Below are 25,344 nucleotides of genomic sequence, written 5' to 3'. Positions count from 1 at the left end.
CTTTTAAGAAGGTCAACATTTCTGTATTGTAAATGTTTTATTCAAATATTTTGAGGTTCTGGATTTTTGATTTCCATGAGTTGATTTAAAACAAAAAAAGGCTTGAAACATGCCACCTTATGTGTATTGATTCTAGAATATATGTCACTTCTGAATTAAAATACAGGGGGGAAAATGAACCTTTCCACGATACTCAAATGTTTTGAGATGCACTCGTGTGTGTAGATAAGCATCAGCAGCAAACGGGCATACTCCCTTTCTCTGCCCACCTACCCATCCAATCACGTCGTGCATTTGCGTGTTTGTGTACCCTACAAGTTAAGGCCGGGGATGCTGTAGGCTTATTTTGATCAAACACATGACCTTTCTTCAGCATTCATTTTCCGCCGCCTCGGCATGCCAAATGTGTCTGCTTTATGGATGTACAATGCAGGGGTGGGCTTCTGTATTGCCACGTAGCATGTAGTTGATTGTGCCATATCTGTCTCTCTCACACACACACACACACTTATACTGTTCTTGCATACAAATTTGTCCATCTATAAAAAGAACTGCTGAGTCACAGATCGGCTTAATTAGCTTCCCTGCTTCAATATATAATTGTATGCATGTCGTGTGTATATGCATGCTGGTGTAGCCCATATTATTGATTGTGTGTATATGTGTGTGTCTGTGGTGTGGTGTGTCTGTGGTGTGTTTGTGAGTGTGTGTGTGTGAAGGTGACATTAACCTTGGCAGAGGATTGATCAGTCATGAAGAACAAATTGCTTCATCATGCCTCCCCATCATTTGGTTATATCTTTATCAATGTCACCCATCGTAAAGCTTTATGACCACTCCCCCCAGATGCTTGCAACCTGTTTTCATTTGTGTGTGTGAGTGTGTTTTCGCGTGTTTGCGTGTGTGCGTGTGTGCGTGTGTGTGTGTGTGAGTGTGCACTTGCAGAAGCAGCTCAGGCCAAAGCTATTGTGATTCAAATCACTGTTGTTTGCTCTAATGTCATGTCTTGTATCTTGTGTATGTTGTGCCTTACGCTTTATGAGTACAACCATGAATACACACATGTTTTTCCAGTGGTGTTGGACATTCTAGAAGTTTTGTGTGGGGTTGAAGTGTAACTTCTCCTCAGGAAGGGATATGAGGCACAATTGTGTTTGTTTGTCCAGGGTATACGCAGGTATATGGAGTACCCACTTATTTTTCAGTCAGCATTGCGTATACCCACTTCTCAAAACAGGGCGTTTATTCTTTGCTGTATGGTCTGCTTAGAAAAAACTTAAGAGTATACCCACTTCTCCAGGGACCACTACACCACTGCCTACGGCCAATGAGGCTCTGCCCGGTTGTGTTGGACATTCCTATACATTTTACTCATCAGCCTAAGATCCATGAGCGGTAGAGAAGGCTTTGAAGTATGTATATGTGTAGGTCGCAGAGAGCTGACTAGTCCAGGAAGCCACAGACGTGCAACACCTAACATGGAAATATAACCACAAGGCAAAACTCCTCACAGAATTAGCTTTCTTATAAATATAAGGATTGAATTGGTAAATGTAGTCTATATACCTTTCAAGCAGAAATACAAAGCATCTCCATTTGATGTTGAGGTTCAGCAAATGTCAAGAATAACAGAAAACGGAGTTACAGACATAATAGGTTCTTTCTGACTGTTTACTTAGATGCCCTGCCTCGTTTTTCATTTAAATAATTTCAATAATCTAGACTAGAGGAAATGGTCCCATTTGAGCCTACGATGGTAGTTGGGTACTGTAGGAATAGATGCGCTTTGCGGCACGCATGTCACCACCACTTGAGAGAAAGAGAGAGGAGTGTTCTCTCCTCATCCATCCTCATTCCCATTCGCTGCCTATGTGTGCAGCCGTCAGCCTCCTCGGTGTTCTCGAGTTACATCTCAGCTTGCGGTTGCCAAGACGATCTCGGGGCGGCTGTCCACCATAGAATTCCATCTTGTTCCGTCGTGTCACTGGATGGAATGTCGAGCTCCAGAAAGGAGTTCGATGTGAAGCAAATCCTTCGAATCCGATGGAGATGGTTCGGTCACCCCACATCACCACCACCACACAACCAGCCCCCTTTGGGAGAGTTCTTCACTGGGAGAGGAACGGCAGGAACCTCTGGCGACCTACCTTCCGTTAGTGGCTGTTCCCCTTCCACTGGTGGTGCCAGTAACAGCAACGGCACGGGCTCGAGTAGTGCAAGCAACGGGGGCGGCTCTGCGGGCAACCTTAACAACAACAGAAAGTTTGGAGACACGAGAAGGCAAAGTAACGGGCCAGTGCCCACGGGCGCCACAGCTTGCCCTCGCTCTCTTAGTCAGCAGGAGTGTCGAAGTCCCCCGGCTTTACCCTGGATGCCTCCGCCACATTCTCGCTCGGTTCTTGGTGTGACTACTGAGGTCGCCGCGACGTCTTCATCGGTGGAAAACGCCACGGGTGTGGAGGAAAACAACAACAACGTGGATTCCGATAGCAGTTCATGCAAGTAAATGGGCCAGTTTGTCTAGTAATAAGACGTACATTTTCAGTGTTATAAACCGAGTCATAGAGCCTTGCGGTCTAGGAACAGATGTACAGGCAGATGTTTGCAATTGAATCTTTGTTCAACTTGGTTTTATGTTACCTCTAGCGTAGGGAAGCAGTAGGCTATGTATCAAATTTCAGATATTAGACGGATATTGTCATGGCACAGGGCGTTTAGAACGTCTGGGCGTGAACTTTTAGCTACTTTAAGATAAGCTTGAAATGCAATCATTCTAGTTAGTGTACATGCGTTTCAGCATATCGTTTTTGCTTGTCTGAGGCTTTCAGCATTGGGCATACACCCACCTTGTTTAGCAAATCGTTTCATATTAGAATATGCCATCTGTTATCAGAGAGCGGGGTTATGGCATGCATATAGGATCAAAACCATAGACTATGTCTGAGAACTGAGTCATAGTCTAAAACTGACTTCACAGCCTGAGAGACAACGGTTGTTTTTCCATATATCGTGACGAAACACCCTTCGCAGCCACCCGGCAGGAAAGCCTTCATACTTTCAACGCAGGCATATCTTTAATGTCTCAGCGGCGTGGTTTTCATATTAAGTCTAGTGAGTTAATGGATCATCTAATGGGTGTGGCGTTTGCAATTCCATTCTCACCTGATTTTCATTAATCTAGTTACTTTTGTAGATTAAAATCTTCTTAAAATGGAGGGTGCGATAGGGTGCATATTTGTGCTGTGTTTCGAAGTAATGATTTATCCGCTATACTCTTGATTGAAAGTGTTTTAATCAGGTATGAGTGTCTGACAAGGCAGGGTCTTGAAATCCAAAGAAAACGAAGAGCCATCGAAATGTTATGTTCCTATCAGGAGAAAAAATATATTGTAACGATATGATCGCTATGAACACAAATCGGCGTCCTCATTCAGCATTTTTACCACTTGCCCTGCCCTCGACGGTTGCTTCCCATATGTACAGGCAATTCATCCAGTCACAAGAGTCACATTCATACGCTGTCACCTCACACACAGGTCCTATTGCACCATACGGAACCTCTAAAGCCTGACGTATTTATAGCGGACTCATCATGGCTGAATTCAATGATTTATTGTTTGACCATTTGAAGACATGGCTTTGTACTGTATTGCTCCACATTGCCTGTTTCTTGTCTGAGCTGTTCTCTTAGATACATGTTTACTCTTAGATTATGTTTGTATCCGTGCAATGTACAGAAATAGACATCAATTTCATTTTTTTAGCATCAATTTGTGGAAAAGGTAATACAGCAGATTATGCATATACACACAGGCTACAAATCCTAATCACAAGGCTACTCTAATCTCCTGCATTTTATCTATATGATTATATTGTATGTTATCTGTGTTCTTTACTGTAGACTACAGTTCATTCATGCAGATTCATGATATAAGTGAACTGATATCAGCATGTAGACAGAAGCAGAAGCCTCTCTGTGAACAAAGCCCATTGGAGGACCATTGGGAGTGTTTGTGTATCAGTCTTGAAGGGAATCATTAGTCACTATGTGATTGACGGCAGAAGCTTGAGGACAAGTGTGACTAGTCTCTGACCTCATTAGGTCTCTGACGCTCAACACTGATTTGCATCATCTCTCCCTGAGTGTCTGCATATTTGTGGGGTTGGTGTTTAGCTAATGTCATTTGGGCGTGTTCATGTAGGGTATGACACAGCCTAATGGTCCTTTAACTGATATGAAGGAGTGCATCAATCAGCAGGGGGTCAGCTTGATGTAGTGAGAGTGACTGAAAACTGTCAAACACACAGACCCATTATGTAGCAGCAGTGCTTTCTTCTTTTCTCTGTGTTGTGTTCAATGATGGTAGAAGTCAAGTGATGCCATAACTGGACTGAACCTGCTGTGCTTTTTTTGCTCTATGATTATAAGAAAAGAAAGGAAATTCACAGAGGGAGTATGCCAGTCACACACAGTACAGGTCCTCTACAACAGGAGGGTCCCAAAAGAGAGAGATTACTCGTGTAACGATACGACTGCTTCTCACCACAAACGCAAACGCACGTTAATTAGCTATATACACAAATACTCATGAACAATTACAAATTACTAACAAATAATTATTAAAACAAATAATTCAAATACAATACATTTGTGGCATACCAGATTTCAGGATTTCAAAATACGCAATTATACTATTTGTACAGCTCATGCATCACACAGAAAACCACAATATAGACCAGTATGTAAAGGGTTCTACCTCTTTAGTGGGACAAAAGTGGTAAAGCAGGGGGTAACATCAAAACAGGATTATTTAGGCTATTTCTTTTTGTGAAAAGGAGCAATATGTAGACGGGACACCAAGCGGGATTCCAAACTGAGAGCGCTGTCTCACTCCCCAGACTCAAAGCTCAGGCTGGTTTGATTTTTTTTATACTCTGTCAGTGTTAGCTAGATGCATGGCTGGCTATGTATGTTAAGCAATGCCAAGTCTGTACTTCCAAAAACAAGACCACTGCTCTGAAAATAGGCTACACACTGGTGTTGGAGTTGAGACCTGACGGGTATGGTCCTGGTCCAAGATGCAGAGTAGAGAAGCACAGTCAAACATGATCTCTGTTGGTCCAGTTCGTTTGCTTACTTTCTTGGCGGTCGCACGCTGTGTTTGTGTCGTTATCTGGCAACCCATGGTACTGGAGAAATGGGTTTGTGTCTTTATCTGGCAGCCCAGGGTGACAAAATGGTACTGGAGAAATGGACCGTGGACAGAATCCCTCAGGCCAAAACATGAACAGACATTCTGCTCTGGAACAGAAACTTCAAAGTAGAATATACTGCCTGTAGCATTGTTGTCAGCGAATCCAGTATTTCAGTTTAGCATGTTTCCTTAATCTCTGATGACATATCATGTTGGTTTTATGATTCAGTACAGTACATTTATTCTGCATTGGTCCTGTAATCGCTGACCTGTATTGTGTTCACTGTATTGAGTCTGTTTAACATGTTAAGCTGACTGAACTGATCAAATGTTCTCCTTCTCATGGTGTAATGATGATAATAATAATAATAATAATAATGATAATACTTTATTTATATAGCACTTTTCATGCAAAAGAATGCAGCTCAAAGTGCTTTACAGCAAATACATGTGATGTGAAGTGTAAGACTAGGTGTGTATGTGTAATTTGGCTGCTAACGTGTGGCCAGTGTGTCTGATAGTGTATGAACAGTAAGTCTCATAAAAGAAGGAGCGGTGGTTTGGGGGGAGACTAATTTGTTTTCATAGATAGTTTCCTGCGGATTTGCTGTACCAGTGAGGCCATAATCAATCAAGTTCTTTGTTATTAAGGTTATGTGGAGCTCATAAGTTGTGTGTGTGTGTCATGTCCTTCCCATTACTTTTAGTGTGTGTATCCAGGGCTTTAGTGTGATTGTAATTGGTATTGTGCTTTTGCTCCCAGGATGAATTTTGCATTACCTTCAGTATCAAGCCCTGGCTTTTCAAGGGAACCAGGACATTTGTGTCGCTGTGTGTGTGTTAGAGATGCGCGGATGGGCTATTATTTCATCCGCAACCGCATCACAAAACGCATGATCCGTCCGCTATCCATCCGCACCAATTTTTTTGACCAATTTTCAAAACCGCACCCGCCCGCCATCCGCCTGTTGTTTTTAGATATAGGCGCTGCTGACGCGAGGCCAAAAAAGTTATTGCCTGTTCTTGAAAGGAGACTGATCCAATGCCGCAAAGATATTTAAAGGATAAAGTCCCTAGTATGAAAGCCTATTGGCTATGTTGTAGCCTATCCCCAGAATATCATCAGTGAAGTGACGTCTGTCTCCGATCGATGCACAGGGAGAAACTTTAAAATAGCCAAGCACATCGGCAAACCTGACCTTACAATAGGCTAGTAGGCCTACACTTTTTTATCATTGTAATAAAACGCAATTTGGTATACCATTTTAATATGGTAATATAGCCTACTGTTTTTTTTTTTCAAAATGAAAGAGAGCCTATTAAGGAAACGCCGACACGAGTCTATTAATTCCGAAATTCGACCGCATTGTAGGCTTTATACTGTAACAACCCCAACACTTGCCTGCTTGCCTTGCAAATCAAAGTTTTCCGACTACTTTTCTTACCTTCTTTCTTAGCTGGTGATGTTACTGAGCTAGAAGTTTAACTTGCGCTGCCAATGCCCAATGACACTTCTGAATCAAATCACTCCATCATCTCTTTGAAATTCCTTATTCCACGAGTGGTAGGCTACAATGACTGGCTGTTTTAAAATATAACTAATAGCCTAACGAAACAAAATAACCCAGGCAGTTCCATCTACGACACGTTAAGGCTTCTTCCAATACTGACAGCTGACTCAAAGCTTGCAGGTTTGCGCTGCAAGGAGACGCGAAATGAGAGGGAACGTCACTTAATTTAAACTTTTTTTAAATCCTTTGCTTGCTTTATATGCACGGAACTAGGCCAATTTACTGCCTGATGAAAATTGGATTATTTCAAAATGTGCTTGAATGTAGGTAATGACATTTAACAATGTGTAGATATTTTGAATTTCGTTGGGTAAACCGCCACCCGCCCGAATTTAATTAAAATATTATTTTTTGTCACGTCACCCGAGTCCGCGGGTGCAACCGCCAACCGCGCATCTCTAGTGTGTGTGTGTGTGTGTGTTGTATCTGGTGCCATATGCTAGCCTATTTTATGAGGGGAACCTCATTGCACAGTGTAGAGTGCAACATTGAGTGTGCAGACTGTCACCAGAGTAGAGAGAACCAGTGATTATGAAGAGAGCGATGAAAGGCTGTAGAAGACAATGGAGATGGCAGGTGTTCCATTCTGCAGCGAAAGATCTCTTGAGAGGTAGAGAGCCCAGCAGTGTTGTGACCTTCTAAGAAAGACTACTGGTGTATTATGCTTCATCCCTGACCTTTTGTACTGGTCACCCAATGATCTCCCAGCCCTTTGACATGGTACTCTCTCACCTTCACCCAATGATCTCCCAGCCCTTAGACATGGTACTCTCTCACCTTCACCCAATGATCTCCCAGCCCTTAGACATGGTACTCTCTCACCTTCACCCAATGATCTCCCAGCCCTTTGACATGGTCCTCTCTCACCTTCACCCAATGATCTCCCAGCCCTTAGACATGGTACTCTCTCACCTTCACCCAATGATCTCCCAGCCCTTAGACATGGTACTCTCTCACCTTCACCCAATGATCTCCCAGCCCTTAGACATGGTACTCTCTCACCTTCACCCAATGATCTCCCAGCCCTTAGACATGGTACTCTCTCACCTTCACCCAATGATCTCCCAGCCCTTAGACATGGTACTCTCTCACCTTCCTCCACTGATATCCAGCACGTCATTCTTCCTCACTTCCTCTTGTCTTCCACATAGTCCAAACACATGCACGTTTAGAGTGGACATATTTGAAAGGAATAAAGAGGAACATTAAGGGTTGTTGTGCTCTCATATTGTTCCTTCTGGAGGGCCCATAGAGTAATGTGACCTTTTACATACAATTGTAATGTCCCTGCCTCTAGCAGCAGTCAGTGGAATGACTCCGCTCTTCATAAATAATTTACTAAGGATGATCATTAAGACATTTTGCAGAGCATCGGAATGATGTGTGAAGTGTGTGCTTAAGTATGAATGAACGATAGCATGGGAATGAATGGGACTTAGCAGTGGAGGATGTGATTTGAGTGAATGTTGGCCTTGGGTGCTACTTTGATGTGACGTCTGTAGGAGTCAGACAGACTCATTGAGCCATTAGGGAGGTGTGCTTCTCCATCTCAGAGCTTTTAGCACTAACACAGCCCAGAAGGAAGACACTGGAAGGGCCAGACCCCCCTCCCATCCCTCAGCCCTCGTAGACTCAATTATCACTTTCTCTCGCTACCCCCTCTCCGTCTTTTGGTCTCTCTATTAGTCTTCAATTGTCTTTAAATGGCTGGCACTGAATCATGCAAGAAATTAACTATCTCTTTGACTTTTATGTCTTAAAGATTATGCTCATTTTCAGTGTCCATAAATGTGTTTTAGGGTCTACTATAAAATATTAACATGCTTCAATCTTGATGAGCCTAGTATGCTCTGTTTGGTCAGTTAGGTGGGCAATAAGGATTGTGTTATGAGATTGCGTCATCTTGTAACACAGGTTTCAGGCAGCTGACTAAAGTGGTTTCTGTCAGCCAGACTGAGGGGAGGCATGTTGGGTTGCTTTGCCCGCCCAATCCATCAGAATATCTTCTTTTTATTGCCAGATCATCTGATGTATTTCATTGCTGTCAGGATTTAAAGAGAATTTCAAGAATGATATCAAAAATGCGTCTACCATAAATCGCCTACCCTGCCTTTAGATGTTTGTGAGCGTGGGTCCATAAATAGAGTAGCTCTTCACAGTGATATTTTATTTTAATGCAAATGCAATTTGTGTGTGTGTGTGTTTTGGCCCAGGACGTCCAACAGCAGTCAGACGCTGTCCTCATGCGCCTCGATGGAGCCGTGTGTCCCCGAAGAGACGTTCCAGGCGCTGAGCCACGCCGAGCACACCTTCAGACGCATGGAGACGTACCTCAGGACACGGCAGCTGTGTGACGTGGTGCTGATCGCCGGAGACCGCAGAATACCGGCGCACAGGTAGCATACAGACACACACACACACACACACACACACACACACACACACACACACACACACACACACACACACACACACACACACACACACACACAGGATACGAAATATATTACACCTATGTGACGGACCGAGCCTCGGTTGCCGTCGAAAATGTGGGTTTGGCCGAAAGCTCAGAGACAGAGTGATTGTTTAACAATAAATGGTTATTTAGGCATCCAATATCCTGGAGGACTGCTAAGCCTCTGAATTAGTAGAAAACTAAAAGCAACAGTCTCCATATATACATCACCTGCTAAGCCTCTATATGCAGAGGAGAACATTCTGCAGGCTAAAAACACAACAGAACCTGCTAAGCCTCTATATGGGTAGAGGACAAAATGCAGCAGTAAAACAGCTCAATTAAAATACCTGCTAGCCTCTAAATGGGGTAGAGGACAAAAATCAGCAGTACACCAGGTCCACATAAATGCCCATACCTGTCAAGACTTATGTAGCTGAACAAGACAGAACAATGAACATTTATACCCCTGGCAGCCAGCACCATTTTTACACACGGGGGTAGACACAAAAACTGAACAATACAAAATGACAACACAGACCCCGAGACACAAACATAGCCCCTCCTCACCATCATAAAACAAAGAGAAAGCTATGTAATAAATAATGTCTCATGGTTTGTAAAAAACCAACCACTTTATCCAGGTGGTCTGGCCCAAACCGTTCTTTGTGTCCCCTCTGCCAGTCTAGGCGATAAGCCATCTCCATCAAGTGGATCCAATTGCAATCAGTGGTATGAGTGTTTGTGTGTGCGTGTGTGTGCAAACCATGTCTGTTTGGGTGCGCTAGTGGTTGCAATGATGGGGAGAAGTGAGAGTTCATGTGCGGGCGCACCACGGCCGTCACACCCTACAGGTGTGGTCCTGCACTCTCTCAAGCAAACACGTGCATGGGTAGTGGGAGGAGGCCACCTTTAACTCACAGACAGGACTCTCTTCCTAACGGGGTTCACTGGTCAAAAACAAGATCTCTTGCCTGATCAAAAAATTATGACCGCTACTGCAACCTCTTTCCCCGATCATCATAACCAGTTCAGTAACACACACACACACACACACACACACACACACACACACACACACACACACAATTATTTTGACTAGTCTGTTTTTATGTAGAGTGGATAATGCTGTATTGTAGATAAAAACATTTTGTCTCAAAGTGTGCTTACAATGTAGCTTAGCAGTGCACAGGTTTATGCAATCAAAATTTACTGAGAAGCAGTTTTAAGGAGATCAGTACTTTTAAAATGGAAGTCAATTAACTCAAAAAACAACAACAACTCACATCCATTGAGGCATTGTGAAGCTCATAGAGCAGCAGCTGGTGCTCTACAGGCAGGAACACAGCCCTGGGGAGTAACAGCTTCAGGAATCAAAGAACTGATGAGGGGAGAGGAGAGGAGAGGAGAGGAGAGGAGAGGAAAGAGGGGGAGAAGAGAGGAGAGGAGAGGAGAGGAGAGGAGAGGAGAGGAGAGGAGAGGAGGGGAGGGGAGGGGAGGGGAGAGGCTCTCAGCTCGTGCTCCAAATGGCCTAATGTTTCACTGGCCAGAATGTTGGTGTGCGGCCCCTCGGATCCAGCTACTAAAGCTCCAAATGATTCATCTTTTTTTTTTCTGTCAGTTGAAACGATACAGACCGAGAGCGCAACAGTGCGTTCTTCATTGACAGCACGTGCAATGCGTTGATTATATGGCAATAGCTCTGTGACTGTGTCTGCTGACAAAGCATCTGGTAACATGTGACATTAGAACAGAGTTGACCTCTGCAGGATGTCGGGTCTCGGCAGTTTGATGTGGCTTGCAGAGAGTCCAAACCGCTCCAGTGGGGAAGAGATAATGGGTTAGGTTTATCTAGCCGTGCTCTGGAAAATGTGTATACATCCTCCTTGTAAGTCGCTTTGGATAAAAAGCGTCTGCTAAATGACGAAATGTTTGTCATTATTTCACACAGGCTCATATTCATAGAGAAGATTTCATATGCATATATCGGCACATTCTGAACCTAAATTCTGTACCTAAAAACTACAAACACACTTTTTAGACCACTATGGAGTTTTTTCCCCCTATGTTAAACCAATGTCCCAAATCTATAATCTCTCAATTTGAGAGCGTTATCTATTCTTTTCATGTTCAGATTTTGTAATGTTTTCCCTCAAAACCCCTGTTCGCGTTTGAATGTGCTCTGCAGTTGCACAAATGTCCTTGTCCTGTCATTTAATAGGGTCATTTCACAGCAATCTAAAAGGGAGCACAGAAATCTGTGAGCAGAAGACGTGCCTGAGTGTGAGGAGGAGGGTGAGGACTCAAAAAGAAGACATTTGTGCAAGCAACGGCATATCCGAGTGCAGACAAACAGTTTTGAGCAGGAACAGAGAAAATATGCACGCAAGCAGGGCTTTTGAGGGGAAAGCATCCGAACATGGAATAAATAAATAATGCTCTCAAATTGAAAGACCATGCTCTTGATTTAAAGATAGGACAATGAACTCCATAGACCACTAGCTAAACATGGTTCCATATTGCTTGATTCTTTGTAGTTCAATATCATTATTCATTATTCATTATCATTATTCATCATTATCATATTCATTATCTACCATTAATTCATTATGTATTTTAATTATTAAGTTCTACACATTACATGTCGGCATCTCATGACACACAGACACTGAGCAGTAGTGAACTCTCTCTTCCTTTACTTCTTCCCTCTTTCTTTTCTTCCCTCTTTCTTTTCTTCCCTCTTTCTTTTCTGTCTCCCATTCCCACGTACAGGCTGGTCCTGTCCTCCGTGTCCGACTACTTTGCTGCCATGTTTACCAGTGATGTGCGCGAAGCCAAACAGGAGGAGGTTAAGATGGAAGGTGTGGACCCAGATGCATTGTGGGTCTTGGTTCAGTATGCCTACACAGGTAAGGCTTCAAAGCTCAATCGTCAGCAGTGTCAGCACAAAATACATTTTCCACTGTTATGAGGTCAAGCACACCAGTTATACTGAATATAAATTCAGCAGTTTAAGAGAGTTAAGATCAGTCATTCAGGGGGATCAGGACACCCTTCAGACTTGAGATGAAAAGAGCCCCCCCCACCCCCCACCCCCCTCTTCCTTTTATTCCTTTTATCTCCAACCAGAGCCCCATTTCCTCTAACATGCTCCACCTATAATTGCAACGGCAGACTTCTGCGAGCAGTGAGCAAGCAAACATGCCCTCCTTTTTCTGCAGCTCACCCCAGTCATTAGACACAACCGTCTTACATATGGAACATGTTCTGCTGCATACGCATACATATTTCACACACATGTTAACGAGAAGACGCATCTCATCTCTTCAGGCAGGAATTCAGAATTAAAGCTTTTAATCCGTTGGATTTATATCTAACTGTTCTCTTTAGCAGAGAGGCATGTTGATGCCATTTTGTGTACAGATACGTTTCTATGTAACAGAGTGGGAAATATGTTTACACATTCAGAAAGACTGAACAGGGTAAAAAAAAAATGTCAAATCAATATTTCGACTACATTATGAATCTTTATATAAATGTTTACTACTTTATAGGTCATTATTGGCAATACAAAATCTACACTTACATTATTGAAGATTTTAAAGATGTGACTATTTTCCATAGTGAAACAATAGTGTTTGTCTTGCTGTAGACTGTTTTAAAGTCCACACACACATACACAAACACAAACACACACACATACACAAACACAAACACACACACACACACACACACACACACACACTCACACACACACACACACTCACACACACTCACACCCAGTGTGCTGTGTTTGTGAGCAGGGCGTCTGGAGCTGCGAGAGGACACCATTGAGAGCCTGCTGTCTGCCTCCTGTCTGCTGCAGCTCTCTGCAGTGGTGCAGGCCTGCTGCTCCTTCCTCATGAAGCAGCTGCACCCCTCCAACTGCCTGGGCATCAGGTCCTTCGCCGACGCACAAGGCTGCCAGGACCTGCACAAAGTAGCACACAACTACACTATGGTGAGATACACTCTCTATGGTGAGACACACTCTCACAAATACACACACGCAAACACACACACGCATGCAGGTCAAATGGCACCCACAGTGATGCAGCCGAGTGAATTATAAATGGTACATTTCCACTTGACCCTTGCTAATGTGAGGCTGTAAAACTGTGATAAACATTTTCCAGTGCTCAGTCAGTGGAACAGTGCTGCTGGCTCTGTGTAATATGTCAAAGCAGCCAGGGTTTCTTCTCTCTCGCTGTGTGTGTGTGTGTGTGTGTGTATGTGTGTGTGCGCATGAGTGAGTTTGTGTATGTATTTTGGGTCAGACAAGTCTGGCTATGTCCTGTTTGATGTTGTTTTGCTCTGGAAAGAATCTCATTCAGAAATATAACACATAATAGCACACTCAGAGTTACCAGTGGGGTTACCATGGAAACTGTGGGGGGGGGAACACTTAATTTACCCTATTTCTTCTCCATCTCCTCTGTTTTCTCCGTCTCGTGTCGTGGCTGTTTTTCAGGCTTGTATTTTAATGATGTGTGTGTTTCTTTTTTTTTTCTTTTCCTGTTTTCTTACCCTATACTTGTTCTGTATGTATTTCTGTCGTTCTCTCTCTCTCTCTCTCTACACTCTCTTGTTTACACAACAGCCATGTCCTTTCTCTCCCTCTCCCACTATGCTTTCAGTTCTGGTGCTGTAACCACTGGAGTTGCACGTCACATTTAAACTCGAACATCTCAGTTTGGCCACCACCTCTGTTCCATTTTAAAACCTTGCTGAGGGGTTCCATTTATATATTGATTGTGATTGTACTCTGTAATACTGGCTGGTGGGGGGTGGGGATGTGGGGGCTAGTTCTGGGGAGCATTGTTGGAGTGTGCATGGTTGTGTCTGTTTGTGTTTGTCTCTGTGTTTATGTGTTAGAATTATGTGTAGTACTTACTCCCGACTATCTTTTGTATTGTTTGTTAATATTGGAAGGACCCCCCTCGAAAATGAGATGGTACATCTCAAGGGGCTATCCTTGAAATAAAGAATAAAGAATAAAAACCTATTTTCTGTAAAGGCCGTCACTCCAGCTAGATCTCATATAAATGCGCCCAGAAACCTGATAGTCTTGCTGTCTCCGTCTCCGTCTCTGCAGGAGCACTTCCTGGATGTGATGCGTAATCAGGAGTTCCTGCTGCTCCCTCCGTGTGACATTGAGAAGCTGCTGGCGTCTGATGACATGAACGTGCCGGAGGAGGAGACCGTGGTCCAGGCCCTGCTCAGCTGGGTGCGTTACGACTGCACCGCCCGCCAGCACCACCTCCCCAACCTGCTGGCCCACATCCGCCTGCCGCTGCTGCACCCACAGGTCAGACAGGAGGAGAGGAGTATAGCATTCACTTCAGCTCATAAAACACACTCATTTACACAGCCTATACAATCAACACCCAACCACAGATCTCAGGTCAGACAGAAGGAGAGGAGTATAGCGTTCACTTCAGCTCATAAAACTCACTCATTTACCCAGCCTATACAATCAACACCCAACCACAGATCTCAGGTCAGACAGGAGGAGAGGAGTATAGCATTCACTTCAGCTCATAAAACTCACTCATTTACCCAGCCTATACAATCAACACCCAACCACAGATCTCAGGTCAGACAGGAGGAGAGGAGTATAGCATTCACTTCAGCTCATAAAACACACTCATTTACCCAGCCTATACAATCAACACCCAACCACAGATCTCAGGTCAGACAGGAGGAGTCAAGTTTCAGTTTGTTTATTTGATGAAGAGGGACAGTGTACATTAATAAACATAAAAATGTAAATGCACCTAATTGTAGCCAAAAGGCTAGTTTCCATTGGCAGTCCCCCTGCCAGAGTGAAAATGGCTAAACAACTTAAAAAAGCCAGTAACATATATATCAAACATAACATTGACATTGAGTATAGCATTCACTTCAGCTCACAAAACACACAGGGACTCACTCACTCATTTACCCAGCCCATACAATCAACACCCAACCACAGATCTCACCATCTCATGCAAATTCAACATGAATTCACACTATATGATCAGCCTTCTGTGTGTGTGAATGGACGTGATTTTTATTTGATCACATCCAGATTCATACCTTTACACACCAGAAAATGAGACGTCTGATTCGCACCGGGGTGTGTTTATGTCCTTAGAAAGAGAGATTATGTGCGCGTGTGTGTGCTTGTGTGTGGATTTTGCTTGTGTGTTGTGTTTTGGTGCTTGCTGTGTTATCAGTCTTTTTGAAGGCTTGAGAGGATGGTGTACTCTACTACCCCGTTTCCTTTCTCTGTTGCTCTCTCTCTCTCTCTCTCTCTCTTGCTCTCTCTCTCTCTCGCTCTCTCTCTCTCTCTCTCTCTCTCTCTCTTGCTCTCTCTCCCCCCCCCCCCCTCCCTCATCTCCCCACACCGAACCCAAGCAGAGACACTGTGCTAACCTGCTCCTGCTCTTTCATCCTCCACTGGAGGTCTAAAGAGGATTTCCTTATCATGCACACTCACTGCCTCAGGAATCTATCAAGTGCAGAGCTAAGAAAACAAACCACACAAACACACACACACACACATTTCACGTTCACCACACACACAAACACACACACAGCTTACATTCACCCCCCACACAACCACACACACAGTTTACATTCACCACACACACAGTTTACATTCACCACACACAAACACACACACACACACAGTTTACATTCACCACACACACAGTTTACATTCACCACACACAAACACACACACACACACAGTTTACATTTACCACACACACAGTTTACATTTACCACACACACAAACACACACATACAGTTTACATTCACCACACACACACACACACACACACACACAGTTTACATTTACCACACACAAACACACACACAGTTTACATTCACCACACACACACACACAGTTTACATTCACCACACACACAAACACACACATACAGTATACATTCACCACACACACAAACACACACACAGCATACATTTACCACACACAAACAAACACACACATACAGTATACATTCACCACACACACAAACACACACACAGTATACATTTACCACACAAACACACACACACACACACACACACACACACACACTGAAAAGGTTGCAGTATACAAATAAAACTCACTGGATCTGCATCAGCAGTATGAGTCACATTGTCATTGGAAAGCTCCAAGCACACTGACCATGTGTCTGTTTTACCACACTAGCGTTTAGAATTGATGCGGGTTGCACTCCCGCCACAGCATCTCTGCACTGATGGACTGATATGAAGTTTTTCCACATTGACCTTCACTGTGTTGACAGTTTTTGTGACAGAGAATAAATGGAGGTCAAGCAAGACTGCTGTCGGCTCTGCACTGCCTCTCTGTCATAATGTGATTGATCCGTGGGGAAGGTCACCTGGAAAGTAAACAAGTCTCATAGCTGGAACTCCCAAAAAAATATAAATGATGGCTTTCTGAGGCCCTGTGGCCCACTGCTGAATGTTGTGTTTGCGTGTGTGTCTGTGTGTGTGTGTGTGTGTGTTTGTGTTTGCGTGTGTGTGTGTGTTTTTGTTTGCGTGGTGTGTGTGTTTGTGTGTGTGTCTGTGTGTGTTTGCGTGTGTGTCTGCGTGTGTTTGTGTGTGTCTGTGTGTGTGCAGCGTGCGTGAGTGTGTGTGTGTGTACAGCGTCTGTGTGTGTGTGCAGCGTCTGTGTTTGTGTGTGTGTGTCTGTGTGTGTGGTTTCCAGTGTGTGTGTCTTTGTTTGTGTGTGTGTGTGTGTGTGTGTGTGTTTGCCAGTGTGTGTGTCTGTGTGAGTGTGTCCAGCGTCTGTGTGTGTGATTGTGTGTGTGAGTGTGTCCAGCGTCTGTGTGTGTGAGTGTGTCCAGCGTCTGTGTGTGTGTGTGTGTGGTTCGCTCCACAGTGCAGCTCCAATAAAAATGTAAATCCACTGTTCTCCGGTCCCTGGCTGGCATGGCAGCTTTATATTCTCTTCTGTAGCCATTAGATCGTTTCTCATTTCTCCTGTGTGCATTATTTATGCATTATTTATGGATTCATATATATTTATGTTTGGGCTGAAGCCGTTCCTCCGTGGAGCACAGCTCTGAAGGTGACAGCCTCTGCTGCTGCGTAGATGCTAATGAGCATGTTCCGTGGGCCCCGGCTACGTGACCTCATCACATTTGGGTTTCAAAAGAAAGGGATGAGAAATGAGGAGAGAGTAGGGTGGAGGGGGGGGGGGGGTGATGGATGGATGGGTCGACAGAACGGCTGGATGGAGTGATGGATTAATGGATAGATAGACGGGGGGTTGTAAATATGACAGTGTGACAGAGTGAGGAGCCGACTGACGAGCTGACGGAAGAGATGTGTGATGTGACTATGTTGGTGGTGAATAGAGTAGATTGGATGAAGAGGTTACGTTAAGGGAGTGGAACATGACATAGATGACTTGCTGAATCAAGGGACTGAGGAACAGAGGGCCCAAATGAAGTGACTGGCCACTGTTGAGAATGGGAAGGGACAGAGACACTATAGGAGCCTGAAGGGACTTGGGCCGAGGTTGTTTTTTACAGCTTTAGATGGATAGATAGATAGATGGATGGATACTTTATTGATCCCAAGGGAAATTAAGGTCATCCCGTAGCTTATACACTTAACTCACAAACATACATGCATGAATCACAATTTTAAAAATTAAAAAAAAAAAATTATAATTGTGAAACAAAAGGATGAATAGAACCATTGCATTCACCAAATGACTGTTTTTCTCTCACACACTATCTCTGTCCCTCAGTCTGTCTGTTTATCTATGTGTCTGTCTACCTATCTATGTTTTCCTGTCTCTCTGTAGCCCAAACTAGAGGTGGAAGGGCTAGTCTGTGTGTAAAGGTTGTTATTCATTAGGAGAGGATCAGAGCAGCAGAGCGGCTTTTCTGTAATTAAAAGCAGCCGCTTAGCAGCCTTGTGTTGGAGCGAGGGATGATAAGAGCAGGGGAGGAAAGAGAGAGAGAGAGATTGCAGAGAGAGAGAGAGAGAACCTTGTGTTGGAGCGAGGGATGAACAGAGCAGGGAAGGAAAGCGGGAGCAACCAGCGGAGGGCTCATTAATGGGGCTTGAGAGGTGTCATTTTCACATGGATTAGACGGCTGAGCCACCAGGGGACACACTGATGTTTATGTATGAGGCAGGCTGGGATAATGACCCTGTTTCTTCCTCATTCTCCTGCTTTCTCTTGCTTTCTCTCTCTCCCTCTCTCTCTCTAGCAAGATTGAGAAAGCGAGAGAGAGAGAGAGAGAGAGAGAGAGAGAGAGAGAGAGAGGAGAGAGAGAGAGGAGAGAGGAGAGAGAGAGAGAGAGAGAGAGAGGAGAGAGAGAGAGAGTAATCTCTGTTGCTGCACGTCAGGTTACCATCCAGCTTGGGGTGTCTGGGAACCTAGGAATTGTATTTATTTGTGTCTGTGTGGGTGTAGGATAGCTTGCTACCCTCCCCCTTTAGTTGGTATATTTTCTGTGGTGTAAGTAGGTGACTCCTTCCAGGGAAAGTATGCGCTGTGTAGGGCTCAAGGGTAATGTAGTGTGTTTCTGTTTGTGGTTTTGTAGTTCTTGGCCGACATGGAATCCAACCCGCTGCTGAGGGACAGTGTGGAGTGCCAGCGGCTGGTGATGGAGGCCATGAAGTACCACCTGCTGCCTGAGCGCCGCCCCCTCCTGCAGAGCCCCCGCACGCGGCCCCGCAAGTCCACCGTGGGAGCCCTGTTCGCTGTGGGCGGCATGGATGCCACCAAGGGTATGAGTAGAATAAAAACCGCACTCTCAAGCTTTTCTCATTAATATTAAGAAGACCAGTTTATTTTGCACAGACGCGTTTCGGCCTTAAGCCATCGTCAGTGTGTGCCACCAAGGGTAAACACAAGCAACACTTACAGTAGAGTACAATCGCAGGGATGGAAACTAAACTTGTATGCCTGTGTCGCTCCCTGCTTTACACACACACACTCACACACACACACACACACACATTATCTCTCTCGCTCCATCTGTGCAGCCAGGCTTTGGGAGTATGACCTTCATTACCCATGGGAGAGATATTTAATCTTTTGAATTAAAGCTCAAATTAAAATGGAAAGAGTTTAGTACACACTGTTCATTTACTGGATCCACTTAATCTGGCTGTGTCTCTGTGTTTTGATGTTGTCCCAGACGCGCCTCTATTGCTAAGCAAGAGGCTTCAAAAGCATCATCTTAACATCCCCGATCACCTTGGGTGATTCTCATTTCCTTTATTCCTCCGACCGGTTCCTTCCTTCCGTTCTAGCTCCTCTAATATAAACGTGAAGGAAGTGATGAGAGAATGTTGCAACGAGGATGGAGGAATCAAGGGCAAACATGAAAAATGAGACGTACTTCTAGATGTCCCAGTACATTAGTTTGGAATTGCTGTTGCAGTACAGCAGAGTCCTCTTTGTCAGCGGAATCCAGCAACAGCATGCCATTAGAAGCTGTTATTAAGTCGCAGACTCAATATCACATCACTGATAGTTCCTTGCTTCCACTAAGAAATACCATTTTTATACTTAATTTTTGAGTTTTTGAATGTGTTTTGTTTATTTATTTGGTCTGTTTTCGTTTGTTTATGTATATTTCTTCTGCATTCTGTAGCCTCAGTCAGGGCGTTGCTGCAAAAGAGCCCTGTGCTCAGTCAATTCTCCCTGAATAAACAATGATGAATGGTGTGTGTGTGTGTGTGTGTGTGTGTGTGTTGGTTAGGTGCTACGTCTATAGAGCAGTACTGCTTGCGGAGGGACACGTGGAGACAGGTGGCTGTGATGAGCGGCCGCAGGCTGCAGTTCGGGGTGGCCGTGCTGGACGACCGTCTCTACGTGGTGGGGGGCCGGGACGGCCTGAAGACCCTCAACACAGTGGAGTGCTACAATCCCCGCAGCAAGACCTGGAGCGTGATGCCCCCCATGTCCACCCACCGCCACGGCTTAGGTACGCTTAGTTCTTACGACTCCCCTCCATCCCCTCACACACACTCTCCTCCATCCCCTCACACACACTCTCCTCCACCCCTCACACACACTCTCCTCCACCCCTCACACACACTCTCCTCCATCCCCTCACACACACTCTCCTCCATCCCCTCACACACACTCTCCTCCATCCCCTCACACACACTCTCCTCCATCCCATCACACACACTCTCCTCCATCCCCTCACACACACTCATTCTTCTGCACCGCTTTTCCACTGTTCATTTATTCTTGGCTGCCACTGCAAAGGCTTTTGAGGAGGGAATGAAAGGAGATTGTGTGCCGTCTTCTGTTTGAATTTCTACAGTGGGATTAGGTTCTGACGCGCGCGCGGACAGATGTGCCAGTTTGCTTCGGGTAGTTGTGTATGTTTGAGAGTGTGTTAATTTGATTTCCCATGTGGTGGAATCAGAGCTCAAGCAGCATCTGTGTCGTGCAGCTGTTCTCACCACTAAATCCCTCAATCACTGACGTGTCAAAAAGCAGTTATCTGCCCTGTAATCACTGGATTGTGTGTGAAGGCTTGGGCGTGATGATGGAGAGGGAAAGAGGGAACGGTAAAGTCAGAGAGAGAAACGGAGAGCGGGGTTTTGAAGAGTGGGATAAACCTGTGAGTCACATTTACCGAAGGCTCCTTCTGTTTGTACACACGGTATTAGCCAAAAGCAATCCCCCTTCACTGTTTGAATTAATCAGCAGCTTAGTGTCATTGTCTGAAATTCATGTTTCCTAAAATATGTTCACCAAATTGGAGTAAACAGCTTCCTCTTTTCACGTGTGTGTGTGCGTGTGTGTGTGCGTGTGTGTGTGTGTGTGTGTGTGTGTGTGTGTGTGTGTGTGTGTGTGGTGCTGTAGGTGTAGCAGTGTTGGAGGGCCCTATGTATGCAGTGGGGGGTCATGATGGCTGGAGCTATCTAAGCACTGTGGAGCGCTGGGATCCTCAGGCACGCCAATGGAGCTTTGTGGCCTCCATGGCAACACCTCGGAGCACTGTGGGGGTTGCAGTCCTCAACAGCAAGTAAGTGCCTTTGTTCGGTGTGTGTGTGTGTGTGTGTGTGTGTGTGTGTGTGTGTGTGTGTACGTGTGTGTGTTATTCCACCAGAGAAAATACGGAATGTGAGGCTTAAGTATATATTCTAATTTTGAAAATGTAAGGTATACGTGCACAGTATGAAAGCACAGTATGCTTACACAAGATGTTAAAGTATGGATATAGAATATGACTCTACTGTATGTGTAATCTGGTTTGGTGTGTCTATGCAGTCTCTGATTGTGTATGTGTGTGTTGCTCAGGCTGTATGCAGTTGGGGGCAGGGACGGAAGCTCGTGCCTGAAGTCAGTAGAGTGTTTCGACCCACACACCAACAAGTGGAGCAGCTGTGCACCCATGGCCAAGCGGCGTGGGGGAGTGGGTGTAGCCACCTGGAACGGCTTCCTCTATGCCATCGGCGGCCATGACGCTCCCGCCTCCAGCCTGGCCTCCCGTCTGTCTGACTGTGTGGAGAGGTGAGGGGTCGGAGGGCAGCACGGGGTCAAAGAGCGCATGCAATGCCACAGTTGGAGGGAAATTAGGCTTTCGTAGAAGGAGCTGTGTTTTTTTTCAGTGTTTTAGTTCACGGACACCAAGAATGGTCAATTGTATATGCCTGCTAAGAACTCCTGTGAGCAGCTGCACTACTCTAAGATTAACTCTACTGGATGCTTAGTTACTTGTGTGCATAGAATGTAAGTCTGAATGTTAGGTTGAATGAGCAACACTAAGAGGATGGTTGCCTAGGTGATTCTACCAGGAACAAAGTGCCCAAATATCCACTTTCCCAGTCCATGGTTTACAGGTGACCGCTCCACTGGGTAAATGTCTAGCCTGGCACTGAGAGACCACAACTCAGCTTTGTTTTCACTGGAATTATGATCTAGGAGCCAAGTGAAAGCTGGTATTGTATTTGTATTGCACTTGACGCCCATGTGTCCCATTAAGAGGGTTCTGACAAATAAATCATAGTAAAAAAGAAAAACAAAGTCCACAGAAATCCATACAGAGATGAAAGAAACCTCCAAAGACAATCTTTCATTCAGACTGTAAAGATATGAGTCAAAAATAGGCAGCCAGCTCCTCTGATGACAACTATCCACCATTCATCCTTCATCACAGGCCTTTATATCTCTGGTTTGCAAACTGAATGACATTCAGGTGGCATTGAGACTGTGAGTACTTAGGTTTCTTTGTGTGTGTTTGGAGATGAGGTTTTTTTGTGAATCTGTTCACACCCCCCACCATCATCTCTCTCCAGGTATGACCCAAAGACAGACACCTGGACGGCGGTCGCTCCCATGAGCCTCAGCAGGGATGCAGTGGGAGTGTGTCTCCTTGGTGACCGTCTCTATGCAGTGGGGGGGTACGATGGGCAGTCCTATCTCAACACTGTGGAGGCCTACGATCCCCAGACCAATGAGTGGACACAGGTAACCAGGGGAACGAGTCATCACTTCTATGTCTAACTACTTCTCTGGGAGTCATCTCATATCTCTGTCTCTCTCTTGCACTCTCGATAATCTGTCTCTCTATCATCCGTCCGTCCGTCTCTCTCTCTCTCTCTCTCTGTCTCTCGCGCACTCTCGATCATCTGTCTCTCTTGTCATATCTCTATAGTCACTACAGTGTCAGAGCCTGCTCTCTTTCCCTTTTGCTCTCTATCCATGTCTTCCTTCCTCATGGCCATGTCTCACTGCAATTGCCAACATATTTTATGTCTGGCTGTGCCACCCCCTCCTGTGCCACCCCCTCCCTCCTTCATGCCATGGTAATGAAGACGAAGCTGTGTTGTGTTCATGCCCTGTTATTATGGAAATGGAATTCATGCTGCTGACAGTAGGTAGACAACGTTAGTGGTAGCCTCTCTTTTGCTCTCGCTCTCTCTATCTCTCTCTCCCTCCAACAGTCCCCTGTTTTTTTTAGCTTTTCAAATTGGGCCAGGTACTGCTGAGCCATGTACATTATTAAGATGTCCTGCACAAGAAGTCCGTCTTTTACATTGACCTTGTACTAAAATATCTCTTTCTCTCTCTCTCCCCCCCCCCCCCCCCCCCTCTCTCTCTCTCTCTCTCTCTCTCTCTCTCTCTCTCTCTCTCTCTCTCTCTCTCTCTCTCTCTCTCCCCCCCCTCTCTCTCTCTCTCCCTCTCTCTCTCGCGCTCTCTCTCTCTCTCTCTCTCGCTCTCTCTCTCTCTTGCGCTCTCTCTCTCTCTCTCTCTCTCTCAGGTGGCCCCATTGTGCCTGGGCCGGGCTGGTGCGTGTGTGGTGGCAGTCAAACTCTAAAACCATGTTCAGCCTCACAACATTTTCTTCGTAGCAGTTTCCAGGGATCGGTTCAGCCCTCCCACAGTACAGAATGTAAACTCCTCCTCACTAAGACACTAGGTGTTGACATGCAGTCAAACACACACACACACATAACACGTGCAAACGGATCTGCTCCTCGTGAAAGAAGAGGTCTTAACTGTAGTGGATCTTAATTGGGTTGCAGTGTTCTACATTCCTTCAGGCTCTCAGTGGTTCTCTCATTCACATGGTCCGTCACCCAGCTCACCCTGGGCACATCCAGGGCAGGCTGAGTGGCATCCAGGGCAAGCTGAGTGGGTGCTGGCTCTGCCCCTGTTTCCAGCCTAGCTCGAGACGCCAGCTGCTCAGCACGGCATAGAGCATCTAAGAGGAGCTCACCAGCTTGAAAGGAACCGCCACTGTCCTGTATCTAAGAGGAGCTCACCAGCTTGAAAGGGCCGCCACTGTCCTGCATCTGCTGGAAGAGGATTTCAGGGGTCGTCCCCAAAAGATTTTCTGCATATCAACTCTGGATTAGGCTGGCAGTAACCGATGAGGATGACAGTGAGATGAAATGATTGTTGAGGTTATATTTAACTGATATTCAGCTGTATGTGTGTCCCTGTAGGCAGCTGCCTCTGCTGGACGTTAATTGAAGTGGAGGGTAGAAAAGGAAGGCTCAGCCTGTTCTCCACTCCCTCTCTCTCTCTCCAGCAGTGGTTATTATACATTCCAGTTGCACTTACTCTTTCATATAAGCCACTTCCATTACCCTCCAGCAATGCGCACACACACACCCACACACTTAGACACACACACACACACACACACAAACACACAGGCTCACTTCTCTCGGATCCACACACACACACACACACACACACACACACACAAACACACATACACTTACACAGTCTCACTTCTCTCTGCTCCACTTGTCATCTTTTCAGCTGTCAGTGGTAGGGAAGTGGGACGGAACATAAAAGCCAGAGATGAATTAGTTATTGCCAGTGCTCCTCACAGAGGCAGGGAAAACAAACGGATAGTGAGAGCCCAGAGGTGTGGTCATTAAAGCACCAGAGTGCTTCAGCAGTGGCTGACAGACTTAAGACAGATCACCCAGCCCTCATCCGTTTGCTTAGTTTAAATGGGAGGGTGTGAAAGGGAACTATGACATTTTCTTTTATCACAGACAAAGCAAGGAGTTGGGACTGGTGGAGAAGAAAGGAGTGATTGGATGTAATGAACATGTTTGGACTCTTAAATATGGATGTAAAATATGGAAGTACAGCCAGGGTTGTGCTGTTCAAATACATCTGAGCTGACCAAGCTTCAGCTACTGTCGGGGGGTACAGATGAGCAGAAGTCCCTCAGACTCACTGTCAGAACAGCATAGAAGCTGACGGGCGTTTGGCAGATGTCTACATCCTGCTGTTAGGCAGGTAGGGTGTTCACTAGGCTCGGAGGGCATTCAGTTTTACTTTCTTTCCATGCTGTAGGTCTTATATACCACACACACACACACACATATTCATACACACACACAAACACACATACACACATATTTATGTATGCTTGCTGAGGATTGGACTGGGGAGAGAATACCAATAGCAGGGATGCAAACAGTAACTAAACCTGATGTTGAAACTGGGAAAAAGAGAGACTGGGAGGGAGAGAGATGAGCAGAAAAGGAATAGCAAAGACAGTGTCTTTTTTTTTTTTTTTTTTTTTTTACAACAGAACAGAATAACAGAATT

The 25,344-nt window shown here is 45.2% G+C and overlaps 1 protein-coding gene across 1 annotated transcript; it reads left to right on the top strand.

Annotated features, from left to right (window-relative positions):
- Nucleotides 1-1,993: 1,993 nt before the first annotated feature.
- klhl5 (kelch-like family member 5) lies at nt 1,994-23,806 on the top strand (the record flags this gene model as incomplete). Its single annotated transcript, XM_080859102.1, has 11 exons — nt 1,994-2,502; nt 8,980-9,162; nt 11,994-12,130; nt 13,025-13,221; nt 14,356-14,568; nt 18,839-19,025; nt 20,006-20,230; nt 21,127-21,289; nt 21,565-21,777; nt 22,563-22,734; nt 23,528-23,806. 11 exons carry the CDS (start codon nt 1,994-1,996, stop codon nt 23,582-23,584), a joined length of 2,256 nt encoding a protein of 751 aa, XP_080715228.1. The 3' UTR covers nt 23,585-23,806.
- Nucleotides 23,807-25,344: the final 1,538 nt, after the last annotated feature.

Source organism: Sprattus sprattus (assembly GCF_963457725.1).
Source record: "Sprattus sprattus genome assembly, chromosome: 20".
Taxonomy (NCBI): domain Eukaryota; kingdom Metazoa; phylum Chordata; class Actinopteri; order Clupeiformes; family Clupeidae; genus Sprattus; species Sprattus sprattus.
The sequence above is the reverse complement of the archived record's forward strand: the minus strand, read 5'-3'. Positions and strand labels throughout refer to the sequence as shown.